This window comes from Hippocampus zosterae, chromosome 4, assembly GCF_025434085.1.
Source record: "Hippocampus zosterae strain Florida chromosome 4, ASM2543408v3, whole genome shotgun sequence".
NCBI classification, from domain to species: Eukaryota; Metazoa; Chordata; class Actinopteri; order Syngnathiformes; family Syngnathidae; genus Hippocampus; species Hippocampus zosterae.
In genome coordinates, this window is record NC_067454.1 from 29,260,060 (window position 1) to 29,278,151 (window position 18,092).

At 46.4% G+C, this 18,092-nt stretch overlaps 2 protein-coding genes across 9 annotated transcripts in view; both read left to right on the forward strand.

Moving 5' to 3' along the window:
- The window catches only part of nadsyn1 (NAD synthetase 1), a 75,840-nt gene that overhangs the window by 52,514 nt on the left and 5,234 nt on the right, over positions 1-18,092 (forward strand). For all 7 annotated transcript variants that reach the window (XM_052063925.1, XM_052063923.1, XM_052063924.1 and 4 more), the window contains 8 exons: positions 1,848-1,972; positions 2,060-2,108; positions 2,231-2,333; positions 2,480-2,648; positions 10,406-10,541; positions 10,656-10,762; positions 13,025-13,156; positions 13,822-13,891. In XM_052063925.1, the coding sequence (XP_051919885.1) occupies positions 1,848-1,972; positions 2,060-2,108; positions 2,231-2,333; positions 2,480-2,648; positions 10,406-10,541; positions 10,656-10,762; positions 13,025-13,156; positions 13,822-13,891 (891 nt within the window). The remainder of the gene's footprint in view (positions 1-1,847; positions 1,973-2,059; positions 2,109-2,230; positions 2,334-2,479; positions 2,649-10,405; positions 10,542-10,655; positions 10,763-13,024; positions 13,157-13,821; positions 13,892-18,092) is intronic.
- LOC127599769 (uncharacterized) overlaps positions 1-18,092 on the forward strand; it is a 131,348-nt gene that overhangs the window by 17,686 nt on the left and 95,570 nt on the right. The gene's annotated exons all lie outside the window — the stretch shown is intronic.

Consider the following 18,092-nt stretch of genomic DNA (forward strand, 5'->3'; position numbering starts at 1 on the left):
GACGCATGCGTCAACGCATCGGTGTTGCTGGACCCATCACTCGTTGTTAGCACTTTGTTTGTTTTGGATTCAGTTTTCTCTGTTTTATTAAATATAATTCATCAAGTTCACCCTGTGCCCTGCGATTGGCTGGCAACCGATTCAGGGCGTCCTCCGCCTACGGCCCGAAGGCAGTTGGGATAGGTTCCAGCACCCCCCGCGACACTAGTGAAGATCAAGCTGTTCGGAAAATGGATGGATGGATGGAAGTTCACCCTGCTCCTCCCTCCTGCCTGCTCTTTGGGGTCCACCACCACTTCGCAACGTGGCAGAATGACCCGACCACCTTGACCCCACAGGTACTAAGGACTGGTCCCTATTCCACCATGTGCCTGGCGAAGCACGTCTGCGGCTGACACCCTTTTCCCCTTCAGGCAGCGCTGGTGATGCGGCTGTCCCATGTCCCCCTTTCAGGCAGCGTGGGTGATGCGGCTGTCCCATGTTCCCCCTTTAGGCAGGGCAAGTTATGCGGCTGTCCCATGTTTTCATCTCGTCAAGCCACGTCTACAGTAGGCCGAGCCCCGTCCGTGTCCACGTTGAGCCAAGCCTCGTCACATGTCTGTTCGAGATGAGTCACATTCATGTCCACATCGAGCCATGCCACGTACACGCCCACGTCAGGCAGAGCCCCTGTGCACATCCGGCTGTCCCATGTCTCCCGCTACGTCGAGCTCAGTCCACGTTACGGCATGCCCAGCCAAGGATTTCCGTCGCTTTTGTTCCTGTTCTCCGGCGAGGCGAAGGTCGTCGTCGCTTTTGTTCCCGTTCCTTGGCGAGGCAAGCCTTTGGACAAGTTTGGGACATCTGGGATCCGTCCCTTGAGGGATGGGTACAGTCATGATTCGGTTTGGGACCAACAGGTGGCACTGTAGGGTTCTCCCTGCAGCTGCACACCTGTTGGTCATTATGTAATTAGTGCTTTAAAAGGACTCCCTGCCAGAACACTCAGTGTCGGGTCATTGTTTGCTCTTGGCTACTGTCATGTTTGTTTGTTGCTTTTTGTTTGGTGCTCTTTGATGCTGTCATGTTTGTTGTCATGTTGCCTGGTAGTGTTTTGGTTATTGGTAGTTTTTGTTACAGTCATGGTTTTTGTTTGTTACTTTGGACTTTGTTTTGGATTTAGTTTTCTCTTTTTTAAATACAATTCGTCAAGTACACCCTGCTCCTCCCTCCTGCCTGCTTTTTGGGGTCCACCACCACCTCGCAACGTGACACATTAGGTAGACAGTGATTTATTTTTCTCATTCCAGCAATGTACAGTTTTTGCACAATATAATTTGAAAGTATTTCACATGATTCAATACAATTCAGCATTATTTTGTACACTTCATTATCTGAGCTTTAGCTCACTTGATTGAGTTGCTTGCCCATTCACCCAGGGATTTGGGGTATGAATCCCACCTCCGACTGTTGTTCATGAGCAAGGACCTCAGTGCATTCAATACACATAATTTCAATACTTCAACTAGTCCGCTGTGCCTCGGTAGGTAGAGCAGCTGCGCAATACATGGAAAAGCAAGATTTATGCTGTTTGAAATTTCCCCAGTGTGGGACGAATAAAGGCTATCTTATCTTAAAAGCCCCAGCTTCAGCAACCTCATCATTGAAAAACTGCTGAAATCTCATGCACAATTCAGTGGAAGTGGTCTGCAAATGAGGTGCATGGTGAGGAGGTTTAAGGATAGAATCAGTAGAATCAACTTATATGTGCTTAACATAACATTACGGGTCAAATATGACATTTCGAGGCAGACAAACAATACTTTCTCTTGTGTAATATTGTTGTTCTTTGTACTTTTTTTGACCAGGGTAGTGAATCCAAACAGTGTTATAGGATCAAGGTAGACTTTTCTTTATCCAGTAATGATGATATCTGCCTCCCCATCTACCAACCGATAACATGGAACTTGCATACACCAGAGGAAGAAATTAGGTACAAAGTATTTTTTGTACTTTCATGTGGTATGTGCAGCTGTTCAGGTAAACACTTCTCTGTTGGATCCTGTGGGCTTTTTTTCAGCCTTGGGCCAGCCTGCTGGCTGTGGGACTACCTAAGGAGGAGTGGACAGGTGAGTTGGAAAGCTCAAGTTGAAACGTCATATTGGGTAAAATGGCATCTTACTTTTTAATGTTGCCTGCCAGCAACTAATTTGACTTAACTTACATGTGATGATTTTACTGTACCTCTTAGGCAGGCTTTCTGTTGCCTTTGAGTGGAGGTGTTGATAGCTCCTCTGTTGCCTGTATTGTCTACTCTATGTGTGTGCAAGTCTGCAAGGCTATAGAAAACGGCGGTGAGTAGATTTTCGCACATTTTATTTGTGGCCAGTGTTACTTCATAATCATTGATAAGCAATTTATGTATTGGTTTACATTAGCAGATAGTGTAGTTTGACATGGAATAAAGCAATACTCTCCTTTGATCTCTCCCTCCTCTTAGATAACCAGGTGCTGCAAGATGTTCGCAGATTAGTTGGGAATGAAACCTACTTTCCTCAGCAACCAAGGGAGCTCTGTCGCCTTATCTTTACTACTTGCTACATGGGCAGTGAAAACTCATCAGCGGACACTTGCAACCGTGCCAAAGAGTTGGCCAGCCAGATTGGGAGGTATACAAAAAATGGTCTTTTGTGTCCTGTAATTTACAGCATTTCCATGAAGCCTGTGTGACTTGCTGTCCAAAGAGGCAGAATACCTGGTAAATTTACAGAAATACTTTGTCAATGCTGCCTTTCAAGAGTGTAACAAACTAACAAGTACAATCGACAATGTACCAACCAATTCGAATTGGGGGTGGATCTAGTCCATCACCGATATACAGGAATTAGGTTTTAGTGCAACTCACTTGGAGGCCGAGCTGTGCTGCCTCCTCACTGTAAATGCCCAGAGCGTCTCTCAGCTGGCTGTGGGTTGTGCTGAGCAGGATGGTGTCATCTGCGTACTCCTGGTAAGCCATGTGGTAGTAGCCAAAGGTCATTCCGGGGATGCACTCACAGACCGTGGACATCAGATGGTCGATGATGCAGTTAAAGAAGTCAGAAGCAGCCACACAGCCTTGGCGAACGCCACTTGAGATTGTAAACCAGATTGAGAAAATGCAGTTAATATTTACACAACTCTCTGTATTGCTTTAGGGAGCTTGAAGTATGTTCCACAGTGAGGAGTGGGACACAGTCATGAAGGTGGCCTTCAGATTGTTGAATCCGATGTACATATGGCAGTCTTTACGGAAATCACGGGTCTTTTCTATTAGCAGGCGGATGACAGATGCGGTCGATTGTGGAGCGATTGGGCATAAAGCCAGCTTGCTGGGGACGGCGGCGGCTTCTGATCGCTGGAAGGGCACGACGAAGCAAGATCCTGGTCAAGCCCTTGCCAAGGATGGAGAACAGGGTTATCCCTTTGTGGTTTTCACAGACAAGCCTGTCACCCTTGCATTTCCAGAAGGACAGGAAAACTGAAGTCTGTGGCGTTGTTGGGGTCACTGAGTCGGATGATTTGAGGCGAGGCAGAATCTTATGCTGGTTGGCTCGGAGCTTAAGGTTAAAATGAGCCACGCCATTAAGGCTTGTCCGACTCTCTGGGGAACTCCAGATGGAACAATAGTTGCCTGCTGTTATTTTGCCATTGCCTTGCCTTCACAGAGCCCTGCCAGGGTGACGTGATAACAGCAGAGCTCTCGGGACAGCAGGGTGGCAGCTCCAGATTGAAGGAGTGTCTGGACATTCCATGGGGCGACATGGATGCTACGATGAATATCAACCCGCACTCGTATGTCGGGGGCAGGTTGAGGACCATTACTGTGTCGGTCTTCTTTCTCTGGTCAGTTTCGAAACAAGAATTTTCTCATCGGTCTGTTGTTGGCCTTTCACAAAAATAGCCAGTTGGTGGGACTGCCACCTCACAGCGTACCGGCATGCTGGGGTCTTTGTCTGTGTGGAACCTTCCCTGGAGACCGGCCCGCCTTGGGAGCCCCTGCCGGGAGCATTTTTCCGACAATATCGTTAGGAGGTTGCCCACTTTTATTGCTCTGACACCTGCAACACTCTGCTCCTATTTTTCAGTGAAAAAGTCAATAAAATCCACCAGCACCTGGGCTCCTCCGTACCCCTCCTCTGACCTCCCCACCCCTTGTCAACTGTTACCCTCATTTGAACTCCCCCATCCCTCAATAATCTCACTTTATTATCAAATCCAAGACTTTTTCCTGTCAGGTAGATACCCTCCCCACAGTCTTGGTCAAATCCTGCTTACCCTCTCTGCTTCCCTTCATCTCAGTCATTATTCATTCTTCATTGTCGACTGGAATTGTTCCTCTGCCCTTCAAAACTGCAGCTGTCACTCCAATCCTGTAAAAAAGCTGGTTCAGATCCCAATGATTTCAATATCCTACGCCCAATTTCTCACCTTTCTTTCATCTCCAAAATTCTTGAAAAAATTGATGCCAACCATCCATCCATCTTCTACCGCTTATCCGGGGCCGGGTCGCGGAGGCAAAAGCTTTAACAGGGAAGCCCAGACTTCCCTCTCCCTAGGTACTTCTTCCAGCTCTCCCCGGGGGATCCAGAGGAGTTCCCAGGCCAGCTGGGTGACATAGTCTCTCCAGCGTGTCCTCGGTCTCCTCCCGGTGGGACATGCCCGGAACACCTCACCAGGGAGGCGTTCAGGAGGCATCCGAATCAGATGCCGAAGCCACCTCATCTGGCTCCTCTCGATGTGGAGGAGAAGCGGCTCGACTCTGAACCCCTCCTGGATGACCGAGTTTCTCAACTTATCTCTAAGGGAGAGCCCGGACACACTGCGGAGAAAACTCAATTCAGCCGCTTGTATCCGGGATCTAGTGCTTTCGGTCACGACCCATAGCTCGTGACCATAGATGAAGGTTGGTACGTAAATCGACCGGTAAATTGAGAGCTTCGCCCTTTGGCTCAGCTCCTTCTTCACCATGACAGACCGATACAACGTCCGCATCACAGCAGACGCTGCACCAATCCGCCTGTTGATCTCTCGCTCCCTCCTGCCCTCACCCGTGAGACCCCAAGATACTTCAACTCCTCCACTTGGGGCAAGATCTCCTCCCCGATGCAGAGGGGCACTCCACGCTTTTCCGACTGAGGACCATTGTTTCAGATTTGGAGGTGCTGATTTTCATCCCAACCGCTTCACACTCGGCTGTGAAACGCTCCAGTGAGAGTTGGAGAGCCTTGCTTGAAGGAGCCAAGAGCACCACATCCTCTGCAAAAAGCAGAGATGCAAGACTGAGGCCACCAAAACGGACCCCCTCAACGCTTCAGCTGTGCCTAGAAATTCTGTCCATAAAGATTATGAACAGAATCGGCGACAAAGGGCAGCCTTGGCGGAGTCTTACCCTCACTGGAAACGATTCCGACTTACTGCCAGCAATGCGAACCAAACTCTGACATCGGTGGTATAGTGACCGAACAGCCCGTATCAGGGGGTTCGGCACCCCATACCCACGAATCACCCCCCACAGAACTACCCGAGGGACACGGTCAAACGCCTTCTCCAAGTCCACAAAACACATGTAGACTGGTTGGGCGAATTCCCACATACCCTCGAGGACCCTGCTAAGGGTGTAGAGCTGGTCCACTGTTCTACGGCCGGGACGAAAACCACACTGCTCCTCCTCAATCTGAGGCTCAACTTCCTGACGCACCCTCCTCTCCAGAACCCCTGAATAGACCTTACCAGGGAGGCTGAGGAGTGTGATCCCTCTGTAGTTGGAACACACCCTCCGGTCCCCCTTTTCAAAAAGAGGGACAACCACCATGGTCTGCCAATCCTGAGGCACTCTCCCCGTTGACGACGCGATGTTGCAGACGCGTGTCAACTAGGACAGCCCCACAATATCCAGAGCCTTGAGGAACTCCCGGTGGATCTCCTCCACCCCTGGAGCCTTGCCAATAAGGAGCTTTTTAACCACATCGGTGACTTCAACCACAGAGATCGGAGAGCCCACCTCAGGTCCTCAGACTCTGCTTCCTTCTAGGAAGGCGTGTTGGTGGAGTTGAGGAGGTCTTCGAAGTACTCTGCCCACCGGTTCACAACATCCCGAGTCGAAGTCAGCAGTGCCCCATCCCCACTGTACACAGTGTTAGTGGTGCACCGCTTCCCCCTCCTGAGACGTCGGATGGTTGACCAGAATTTCCTTGAAGCCGTCCCGAAGTAGGCTTCCATGGCCTCACTGAACTCTTCCCATGTCCGGGTTTTTGCCTCGGTGACCACCGAAGCTGCGTTCTGCTTGGCCAGCCCACAGGCCATAAAGGCCCGATAGGACTCCTTCTTCAGCTTGACGCCATCCCTTACTGCTGGTGTCCACCAGCGAGTACGGGGGTTGCCGCCACGACAGGCACCTTACGTCCACAACTCAGATTGGCCACCTCAACAATAGAGGCACGGAATATGGTCCATTCGGACTCGATGTCCCCCGCACTCCCCGGGACACGGGAAAAGCTCTGCCGGAGGTGGGAGTTGAAACTCTTTCTGACAGGGGATTCAGCCAGACACTCCAAACAAACCCTCATAATACGTTTATGTCTGCCAGGACGGACCGGCATCTTCCCCCACCATCGGAGCCTACTCACCACCAGGTGGTGATCAGTTGACAGCTCCGCCCCTCTCTTCAACCGAGTGTCCAAAACATGTGGCCACAAATCCGATGATACAACCACAAAGTCGATCATTGAAGTGCAGCCAAGAGTGTCCTGGTGCCCAGTGCACATATGGACACCCTTATGTTTGAACAAGGTGTTCGTTATGGACAATCCGTGACGAGCACAGAAGTTCAATAACGAAGCACCACTCGAGTTCTGATTGCGGGGGCTGTTCCTCCCAATCACGCCCCTTCAGGTCTCACTGTCATTGCCCATGTGAGCATTGAAGTCCCCCAGCAGAACAAGGGAGTCCCCAACAGGAGTCCTCTCTCGCACACCCTCCAAAAAGGGAGGGTACGCTGAGCTGCTGTTTGCAGCATATGCACAAACAACAGTCAGGACCCGTCTCCCCACCCGAAGGCGGAGGGAGGCAACCCTCTTGTCGACCGGTCGACCGTGACCAATGTACAAGCACTGAGCTGGGGGGCAATGAGTATGCGCACACCTGCTCTGCGCCTCTCACTGTGAGCAACTCCAGAGTGGAAGAGAGTCCAAGCCCTCTCAAGAGAACTGGTACCAGAACCTAGGCCAGGGGTGGGCAAACTTTTTGGCTTGGTGGCCGCATTGACTTTTAAAACTTGACAGAAGGGCCAGGTCAGCACAAGCTATGGTAAATAAAAACAAAAACTGCATTTGTTGACAGTCCATATCAAACATCAACAGAACAAAAGCATGAAAGTACTGTATTAATATATGTTTTTAAATGACAACAGTGTTGTTGATGACCTATTTTAGCCTCTGCATTGCTGCAGATGGGTTGTGATCAGACCAAAAACTGTCACGATTCGGTTTAAGGACCAACAAGTGGCAGTGTAGAGCTCCCCTGGCAGCTGCACACCTGTTGGTCATAGGTAATCAGGCCTATAAAAGGACTCCTGCCCGCACACTCGGTGTCGGGTCATTGTTGCTTTGCTACGGTTATGTCTGTTTGAGTCATGTTTTGGTTGTTCTGTTTTATCTTCAGTCATGATTTTTGTTTGCTACTTTGGAGTTTGTTTGCTTAGGATTTAGTTTTCTGTGTTTTATCAATACACATCTTCAAATAGTACACCCTGCTCCTCTCTCCTGCCTGCTTTTTGGGGTCCACCACCACCATGCAACGTGACAAAAACATACGGTCCAAAAACTGTTCATATAACAAAAAAATGCAGTATAGTGTACAGTACAGGTGTAGAGTATCAACAAATTCATTCCTACCCACTGCTGTCAGGCTGCTAAATAAAAAAGAAAATACCTGAAGAACCGGTAACAATTGTAAATAGCACAGCCACCTTGTACCAGTTGCATATATGCTTATCTATATCTATATTTATATTGCACTTATATTGAACTGTGTACAGCTCTCTTTATGTACATTTATTTTTGTGCTTGCAAACACTTTGATTTTCTTCTTTCTACCCCCCAAAATTGTGGTTGTAGACTCTAAATTTCCCCAGTGTGGGACAAATAAAACATGATTATCTTGAAAGATGATATGATGATCTTAATCTTAAATCACACCTACACAACACAGTACTGTTTTAATGGTGATTTTTTTCCGTCTTGGGAAAAAAATCTGTCTATTTTGGGTTGTTATGTTGGATTCATTCTTTCGTGTATGAAAATACCTGCGTATCATACAGTTTTGTTGCTAGTTGCAACTAACTGTCCCGTTGATTAAACTGATGTCTGGGGATTCTTGTGCAGCAATTAGGTTTAAAATCTTTCGCAATTACAGTAAAATGCACGGCAATAAAAAGTCACTTACACGTCGTCATTTCCGATCCGATGATAGAAAACGGCGAAGCAAACACGTTTCTTCTGTCGTGTCTCCCATTGTGTTGAGTGGGCGCTGCTTTTTTAGCTAGTACCGCAATCTACAGTCCGTGAATAAAGTTAAAATCTTTCGCAATTACAATAAAACGCACGCCAATACAAAGTCACTTACACGTCATCGTTTCAGATCGGATGATAGAAAAAGGCGAAGTGAACATATTTGTTTCGTCGTGTCTTCCGTTGTGTGGAATGGGCGCTGCATGTATTTAAGCGACTGCGGACTTCAGTCTGCTTCCGGATTCCTTAAGCGGAAGTTCCGGTATAATGTAATATAATCGTCAAAATGTTCATGTATATGTTTTTATTCCAGGTGAAGGAATTTCTGTTTCAAAGAATTCTGGAGATGGGAATGTTTACTGTAATCAGGAACACTCCTGATTAAAAAAAAAAAGTAAAAGTGAAAAAAAATGAGCGAGAGCACTCCCTGCCGTCCTATCCGCTCGTACGAGTTGAAAGCCTTCCAACTCGGCGTGTGTGTCCAAAGTAACCGCTGTTAGCCATGACTCAGTGAATAGCAGCAGACTAGCCTCATGGTACTCTCTCTGCAGTTCAAAGGACCCACCCTTCAGGGAGTCCTGGAGCGGGTGCAGGAGAGCACTCCCTCTGTTTTAAGAGCTTGCAGAGGAAAGAGAACACCATTATAAAAGTGAAAAGAAAATGAGAGAGAGCACGAAAACGAAGTGTATCTAAACACATGGATCAGCAGGGCAATGTTTTCATTTTTTTCTCATTGACAATCTTAACTACACCAAAGTTATTTTTTGATGCTCTATGTAGAGTAAATAAAGGACAACTTAGATTAATTACATTTTTAAAAAATGTATAAAAATTTATTGAAATAAATTGTAATCAATTTTATTTTCTAAAATGACATCACAGCAGAGCTATTTTAATCAAACTGGCTTTGATTTTCAACAAGAAAATAAAGTGTACTGTTGTAGGCAATGTGGATTTAAGAAACAAAAACTGTTGATTCTTTATTATAGTACAATACATATTTATTTACTAAATGGAGAACACTTAAAAAATCAAATGTTTATTCATTATATTGTCATAATTTTATCATTTAATAAAACTTTTGCTGCGGCCTAGTGGTAGACTGGTTAGCACGTCGGCCTCACAGTGCAGAGGTGTAGGGTTCAATTGCAGCTACGGCCTCCCTGTGTGAAGTTTGCATGTCCACCCTGTGCCTGCGTGGGTTGTATCAGCATACTCCAGTTTCCTCCCACATTCCACAAACATGCGTGTTAGATTAATGGAACACTTGAAATTGTCTCTAGGTGTGAGTGTGAGGGCGGATAGTTGTTTGTCGATGTGTGCCTTGTGATTGGCTGGCAATTAGTTCAGGGTGTCTCCCACCTACTGCCCGAGGACAACTGGAGTAGGCGCTAGCACACCTTGTGACCCTTGTGAGGATAAGCGGATCAGAAAATGAATGGATGGATTCAAAACTCTTGCTTGAGTTCCGCAAACTTAGAAACCTGCTTCTTAAATTAAACAAAACTCATGGGAGGGGCTCCGGGTTGAGTCGATGCTCCTCTGCATGGAGCTGGGTGCCTCAGGCATCTTGTTTGGATGCCAAATGAACTCCTCCCTGGTAAGGTGTTCTGGCATGCCCCAAGCACGACAGGGGACACACTGGAGAGACTGTGTCTCCCGGCTGGCCTAAGAATGGCTTGGGTTGCCACAGGAGGGGCTGGATGAAGTGGCCAGAGAGATGAAAGTCTGGTCTTCTCTACTTTACCTGCTGGCCCCACGACCCAACTCCGGATAAGCGGAAGAGAATGATTAGGAGGAGGAACAAGAGGAGGATGAATATACAATTTTGACTATTATATTTAGGAAATTAACTGTTTTTGAATTCTTTGCTTTTTCAGCACACACATGAACATTAATATAGACATGGCGGTAAAAGGCATCCTGGGCATCTTTTCACTGGTGACTGGGAGGTGGCCTCAATTCCGCGCTAATGGAGGAAGCCACAGGGAAAACTTGGCGCTGCAGAATGTCCAGGTTTGTCAGTCACTCACGCTGCATTAAGTGTTCTACCAGCAGATATGATTTGTTGTAACTGCGTTGTTTTTATTCTGCACACAAAATGTTTGTATACATCGAATGTGCTCATAGGCGAGAGTAAGGATGGTCCTGGCTTACTTGTTCGCCCAACTGAGTCTGTGGAGTCGAGGAAAACCAGGTGGCTTACTGGTGCTGAGCTCAGCCAATGTAGATGAGAGGTAATGACTGATTCTGCTGCAGAATTCTGTGTAGTCTTTGATTTTTTTTCTATCTGCATGAAACTCATTCCTGAGGTGGAGTTCAAGCACAACTGAGTTGAGCGAGAACAGGAGTGCACCATGGTTTTTGGCCTTTGGGCCGCACCGCTTTCATGTTGCAAATTTTCTGAGGCCCCTGTCAGTTATGAGCCCATAGTCATCACCTTATTCCCACTTTGAACAACTCTGCAGTCACAGATCTTGTGTCAATACCCTGTGCCATAAAGCTGGCTGGAAATTAACCGTAAATCTTTTTAATTGAAGAAGAAACCACAGCCCCCAAGAAAAACTCACATATGCACAGGGAGACATGCGGACTCCACTCAAAAAGACCCACATGTCTGGTGTTAAGAATAGTCCCAAGCTTGAATCAAACCAAGGAACTTCTTGCTGAGAGCCAACAGTACGCATGACTCCAATGCTATGTTCTCTCATGCCTGCTTGGTTTCTCCCAAGTACTCATGTTTCCTCAAATTAAAATCAATAATCACAATTCTAATGAAGCAATGTTAGGTTAATGACCGATTAGAAGGCTTGATCAAGGTACTGACATAACGTCGAAATCTGTGCTTAATCACTGCTCAGTGCTTCTCAGTAAATGCAGAAAAAAACTTGCCAAATATTGTATATGTCACAATGTACCTACAGTACACCTTTAAATATGTGCTAGAGCAGGGGTGCCCATTACGTCGTTCCTGATCGACCGGTAGATCGAGGATAGGTCCCAAGTTTATCCGAGGGGTGTAGAGGCGAAGAAAAAAAAACATTTGTGTATCTTTGTACAGTACATGTTAGTAATATATTTTTTGTGTGTGCTCTTTGAGTGGCGCTGCCATTCAAAGGTGCTAAATACACAGAACACACTACGTCAGCCTATCATCAACCCTGTTACTTGATTGTCAGAGAGGGCAACCAATCAGATGACTGGATCACCGCTCATGCGCAAACAATGACACTATCCTAGTCAGCAAATTACCTCAGATTTTAAAGCAGGGGTGCCCAATACATCGATCACAATCACAAAAGGTGGGAGGAGGAAATGGGTGGGGGGAAAAAAAGATTTGTGTGTTTGCATCTTTAGCTTTCGTTCATGTTGGAGCTGTGCGTGTGCGTGCGTGCATATGTGCGCGAGTTCATGATTGGGCACCCTCGTGCATGCGCGCGCGTGTGAGTGTGTGTGTGTGTGTCTGTGCGTGTGTGCGAGGATGGGATGCCCATTTGTAAGATGTGGTTCTTTGCAGTAACACAGTAAAAAAAAATGGCTCTTGGTCTCTGGTTGGCCACCCCTGAGCTAACAGGCTGCAAAAGTGCATTGCATGCGTGTCAGGCTGTTTCCCATCATGGCGCACGTGCACGCGAGTGTGTGTGCGCGTGCGCGGTAAGATGCAATCCCGGGAGGTTGGTTGATCGAAAAGTCGATTGGGGTCCAAAAAGTTTGGGCACCCCTGTGCTTGAGGCTTTACACTTGCCCCGTGGTTCCCAACCAGTGTGCCTTTGTACATTGGTGTGCCATGAGAGATAATCAGGTGTGCCACACAAAATTATCCATTGGGATTTATTAGGACTAAAAAATATTTTCTGCGGGCGGCCCGGTAGCCCAGTGGTTAGCACGTCGGCTTCGATTGGTTCGATTCCAGCTCCGGCCTCCCTGTGTGGAGTTTGCATGTTCTCCCTGGGCCTACGTGGGTTTTCTCCAGGTGCTCCAGTTTCCTCCCACATTCCAAAAACATGCGTAGCAGGCTGATTGAACACTCTAAATTGTCCCTTGGTGTGAGTGTGAGCGTGGATGGTTGTTCATCTCTGTGTGCCCTGCGATTGGCTGGCAACCAATTCAGGGTGTCCCCCGCCTATTGCCCGGAGACAGCTGGGATAGGCCCCTCCCTGGTGAGGATCAAGCGGTTCGGAAGATGAATGAATGAATGAGTATTTTCTGCCGAAAGATTTTTTTTAATTCCTATCACATACCGTACATTAACAGGCAGAGCTATAAAATGCTCTTCCATTAAATGACGGAAGGTACATAATTAGCCTGTATAGCCACAATTTGTAAGTCGTTTTGGTGTACTGTGGAATTTTTTTCCAATCTGAAATTCGTGCCTTGGCAAAATTTGGGTGAAAAAGTAGTATGTCAAACCAGTGCCTAGTATTGCTCATACCAAAATATTTTATATGCTTGTGATTTTCTCAGCTATATTTTCTAGCCCTGACTAATTTTCTTCTCAGTCTGACAGGTTATTTTACAAAGTATGACTGCTCCAGTGCTGATATTAATCCAATTGGAGGTATTAGCAAAAATGACCTGAACGGCTTCCTACAGTTCTGTGTGAACCAATTCCAGCTCACAGCTCTGAAAAGGTGAGGTTTTCTGATTTGCTGAATGTGGTAGTAAACTGAGTTGACTAATTTACACAAACTAAATCCATCCCGCTCGTGGTAATTGTTAAAATGATCTAAAACTGGTACGCTGACTATTTGTAGTGCCTCCAGACAGGACAACACTATGAGGCACACCTGTTCTTCAAGGAGACTAACAACTCACATGCAAAGAAATCATAATATTCAGAACTTCACGACTTTCAGAACAGGATTCTTTTCAACAACTTGGATGGGAGAAGATAAGTCAGAAACAACAATGAAGAACAAATTATTTGCTTCCTTTACTATTACTTATTATGGGATGAAACAATACCTATGATGAATACATGATTAAAAATGGATTTCAAGCATATAGCGTCTGGTTCGACGGTGCCTCTACCGTGGTGGTTAAGTCACACCTGACTCAACATGTCAATTAGTTATGACACGCCCACTTGGCCATCACTGGCTGCAGATGATCACATTACATTGCTTCTCCAATCATGCTGCAGGAAATTTTGGTCGCTCAGTAGTCAACGCGTGACTGTCGTGATAGTACGTCATCAAAAAAACGTATAGTCATGTCTTGAAATTTTATGTACTTTTTCTGTTTTTAATTTGCAGTATTAGGATGTCAGTTTCTCAGTCATTTATTCTTATTACAGCATCCTGGCTGCTCCACCCACAGCTGAATTAGAGCCTCTGTCTGACGGACAGGTGTCACAGACAGATGAGGTATGAAATTACAAACTGTTCTCAATAATAAAACATGTCTTTCTTCCTCTCAATGCTTGAAACCTTTTTAGCTGATGGACTTTGGCTATTATTTGTGCTTCGACTAACATACACCCCTCCCTGAGCCATCACCTTATTGTGGTAGAGCGCTTTGCGTGTCCCAATGATCCTAGATGCTAAGTTCTCTGTGTCACGTGATCCAGAAACAAATATGACACGGAACTTGAAAAGTAAAAGTCCTTATCTATGAAAAGACAACATGACTACAGAGAGCAGTCCTTAATGCAGATGATATGGGAGAACAATGGCACTCGAACTGGGGGAAGGCTTGACATACAGACACTCCAGCTGATATACTGATCCTAAAAACTATTGTTTTAATAAAGCAGTAAACTTGCCCCTGTCCCAGCTTTTTTGGCAGGCATTAAATTCTAAATCTTTGAACATTTGAGTGCTGGAGCCTATCCAGCTGTCTTCGGGAAGTAGGCGGGGGACACCCTGAACCGGTTGTCAGCCAATCGCAGGGCACACAGAGACGAACAACCATCCGCGCTCAATCGCAGGGCACACGGAGACGAACAACCATCCGCGCTCACACTCACACCTAGGGACAATTTCGAGTGTTCCATTGATCTGCCATGCATGTTTCTGGAATGTGGGAGGAAACTAGAGGATGCCGAGAGAACATGCAAACTCCACACAGGGAGGCCGTAGCTGGAATTGAACCCTGCACCTCTGAACTGTGAGGCCAACGCGCTAACCAGTCTACCACTTGGCCGCAGCAAGAGTTTTATTAAATGAGGAAATTATGACAATACAATTATTTTTTTAAGCATTCGCCACTTAGTAAATAAAGATGTGCTCAATGAGCCTGCCATGCATGTTTTTGGAATGTGGGAGGAAACCGGAGTACCCGGAAAAACCGCATTCAAGCACAGGGAGAACATGCAAACCCTACTCAGGAAGGCTGGAGATATATGTATATGTATGTGTGTGTCTGATATATTAAAGCTGTCAGTTTAGTGCATTATTATCGGCATTAATTTAAATTAATTTTCACGTGATGACATTTTTTTCTCGTGAGATTAACACGGCACACGTCACAGCGGATGTTACGTTGCTCTATAAATGAACCAGAAACAAAACAACAAGAACGCTGCACAGGTCCACGTCAATGTCTGTTTTGCCAGCCACGGCAGCGCGAGACACCGGAAACGGATCCTTAAAGAGTTCATGACTGGAAAGTTTACTTTTAAAAAGTTGCCAAATGGTTCCCCTGACAAGACCAAAGTTACCTGGATGTTTTGCAGTCGTAAACTGAGCTATCATCATCGCACGTTGGGTCTGAAATACCACTTAATGGCCAAGCACACAGCTGACCTGAGTACGCCACTCCCTCGTCTCAGACAGACAGCTATGGATCATTTCAAAGCGAAGAAAATGGATGACACGACGAAGAACAAATTTGCTGAAGCCATCACTAAACGCATAGCTACTGCATGCAAGCCTGTCAACATTGTCCACAGCTCGACTCAAGCTGAAATCATTCGCATTGCATCTAACGACTCCACTACCGATTGCCAGCGAGAGTCTCCATTACAAGCTCTGTATAGAGATTGTACATAGTGGAAACCAGAACCGGAACCAGAAATCTCGGCCCGAGGCATTATTGGACCAATCTTCATCGAAGAATCTGGCGCAGCTGTGACAGTCAACAAGGAGTGGCTGTGGAGGTCCTCAAAACCTTCAACAATGAGCTCCAAGACCATCTACCCGTCGCTCATGAGCAAGTTCTGGTTCCAGCAAGACGGAGCAAGTTCTCACCTCAAACCTGCCCGAGATTGGCTGAAAGAGAACTCCAGAGGCCGAGTGATCAGTCTCAAGACTGATTTTGAGTGGGCACCCCATAGCCCGGACCTAAGCCCCCCAGAATTTTTTTTCTTTGAGGCTATATTAACGACAGAGTCTCCGCTGGGAAACCCAGAACCATCACGGCACTCAAGAAAGCCATCAGGGAGGAGATGAGAGCCATTACCAATTCAGTCTGTAAGAACGTCATGGACAACTTCGTGCTGCGCCTCAAGAAATGCACGGAGCTAAATGGGGGCCATCTAGAACATATGCTGTAGAACGGAGAGAAAAAGGCCTAAGACCAAAGTGTTTTGATGTGATGTTTTGAATATAATAAACTAGTTATGGCCAAAGTTTCATTTCATTGGGACAAAACACGAAGAAACGGGGCCTAAATAGAGTTGTGGCCCATTTTTTTGGGTCACCCTGTATGAGTAAATTTGAGTTCAGTTTGACAGTTGCGTTTTTAAATGTATTAAATATTTTTATTGTTTGACAGCTCAAATATATATATATATAATATATACACACACACACACACACACACACATACTTTTATATATATATAAAATATACCTCGGGCGGTGTCTGTCCTTCATTCAGCTCGGGTCCTCTTCCAGAGGCCAGGAAGCTTGAGCTTCTAATCATCATAGCGACACTCTCTTTTTTGAAAATATAATTACTGTATAATTATTACAGTAATTATTATTATTACTGGTGGATTTTATTGTACTTGCTGTAGTTGTAGGACACTAGTTAAGTCCCTGGAAAAGATGCCTTGTTGAACGGAGAGTAGAATTTGCGTTTAAATAAACGGACACATTTTATGATGTCGGCCAAAATTGAGCTTCCCCTCCTTGACAGACCAGCATCCGCCACAGATATCTATCTATATATAGATATACCTGTATATATCCATAAGAGCATATGGGAGAAGGAGGTTGCGCATAACAGCAGTGCACAATGGCTGGTGACCCTGAGAGAGGAGCACAGCAACCTCCCTGAACAGAACCCATTTACCATAACAGTGGCAGACATACTGGAAAGAGTCTCAAATATGAAAAACTGGACAGCACCAGGCCTACTGGCTAAAGAAACTCACAGCACTCCATGAGCGTCTAGCAGCACAAATGAACCAGCTGCTGAGCGATGGGACTCACCCAGGATGGCTAACCGAAGGGTGAACGATCCTGATCATGAAGGATCCCTCAAAGGCTGCAGTCCCATCCAACTATTGGCTAATAACCTGTCTCTCCACAACATGGAACCTCATGTCAGACATCATTGCGGCTAAGATTAGTGGACACATGGATCAATACATGAGCGAAGCACAGAAGGGCATTGGTAGAGATACCAGAGGAGCCAAACATCAGCTCCTGGTTGACAGAACAGTCGCACAAGACTGCAGGTCCCGACATACCAACCTGTGCACAGCCTAGATTGATTACAAGAAAGCCTATAACTCGATGCCACATACTGAATGGATCACTGAATGCTTGGAGTTGTATAAGGTGAACAGGAACCCTAGGAGCCTTCGTTGCGAACTCGACAAGGATGTGGAAAACCACACTTGAAGCCAATGGCAAGCCACTTACAAGAGCAGGCCTTGAGCACCAGAGCCATTGAGGCCCAGATATACCACACCAGACAAGACCCAAGTTGTAGGTTGTGCAAAGAGGCACCTGAGATGATCCAACACATAACTGCAGAGTGTAAGATGCTGGCAGGGAAACCCTACATGGAACGCCGTAACCAGTTGGCTGGCATGGTCTACCGAAACATCTGTGCGGAATATGGACTGGAAACCCCAAGGTCAAAATGGGAAACACCTTCGAAGGTGGTGGAGAATGACCGAGCAAAGATCCTGTGGGACTTCCAGATCCAGACTGACAAGATTGTAATGGCGAACCAACCAGATATCGTGATCAAAGATAAAGGGCAGAGGAAAGCCGTTGTAGTGGATGTAGTGGTTCCAAGTGATGGAAACATCAGAAAGAAGGAACACGAGAAACTCGAGAAATACCAAGGGCTCAGATAGGAGCTGGATAGAGACTGGAAGGTAAAGGTGACAGTCGTGCCTGTGGTGGTCAGAGCACTCGGGGCAGTGACACTCAAACTAGATGAGTGGTTACAACAGATCCCGGGAACAACATCGGACATCTCAGTCCAGAAATGTGCATTACTGGGAACAGCAAGGATACTGTGCAGAACCTTCAAGCTTCCTGGCCTCTGGTAGAGGACCCGAGCTGAATGAGGGACGGACACCACCCAAGTGGTGAGACGAGGAATTTTATATATATAAAAGTGTGTGTGTGTGTGTGTGTGTGTGTGTGTGTGTGTGTGTGTGTGT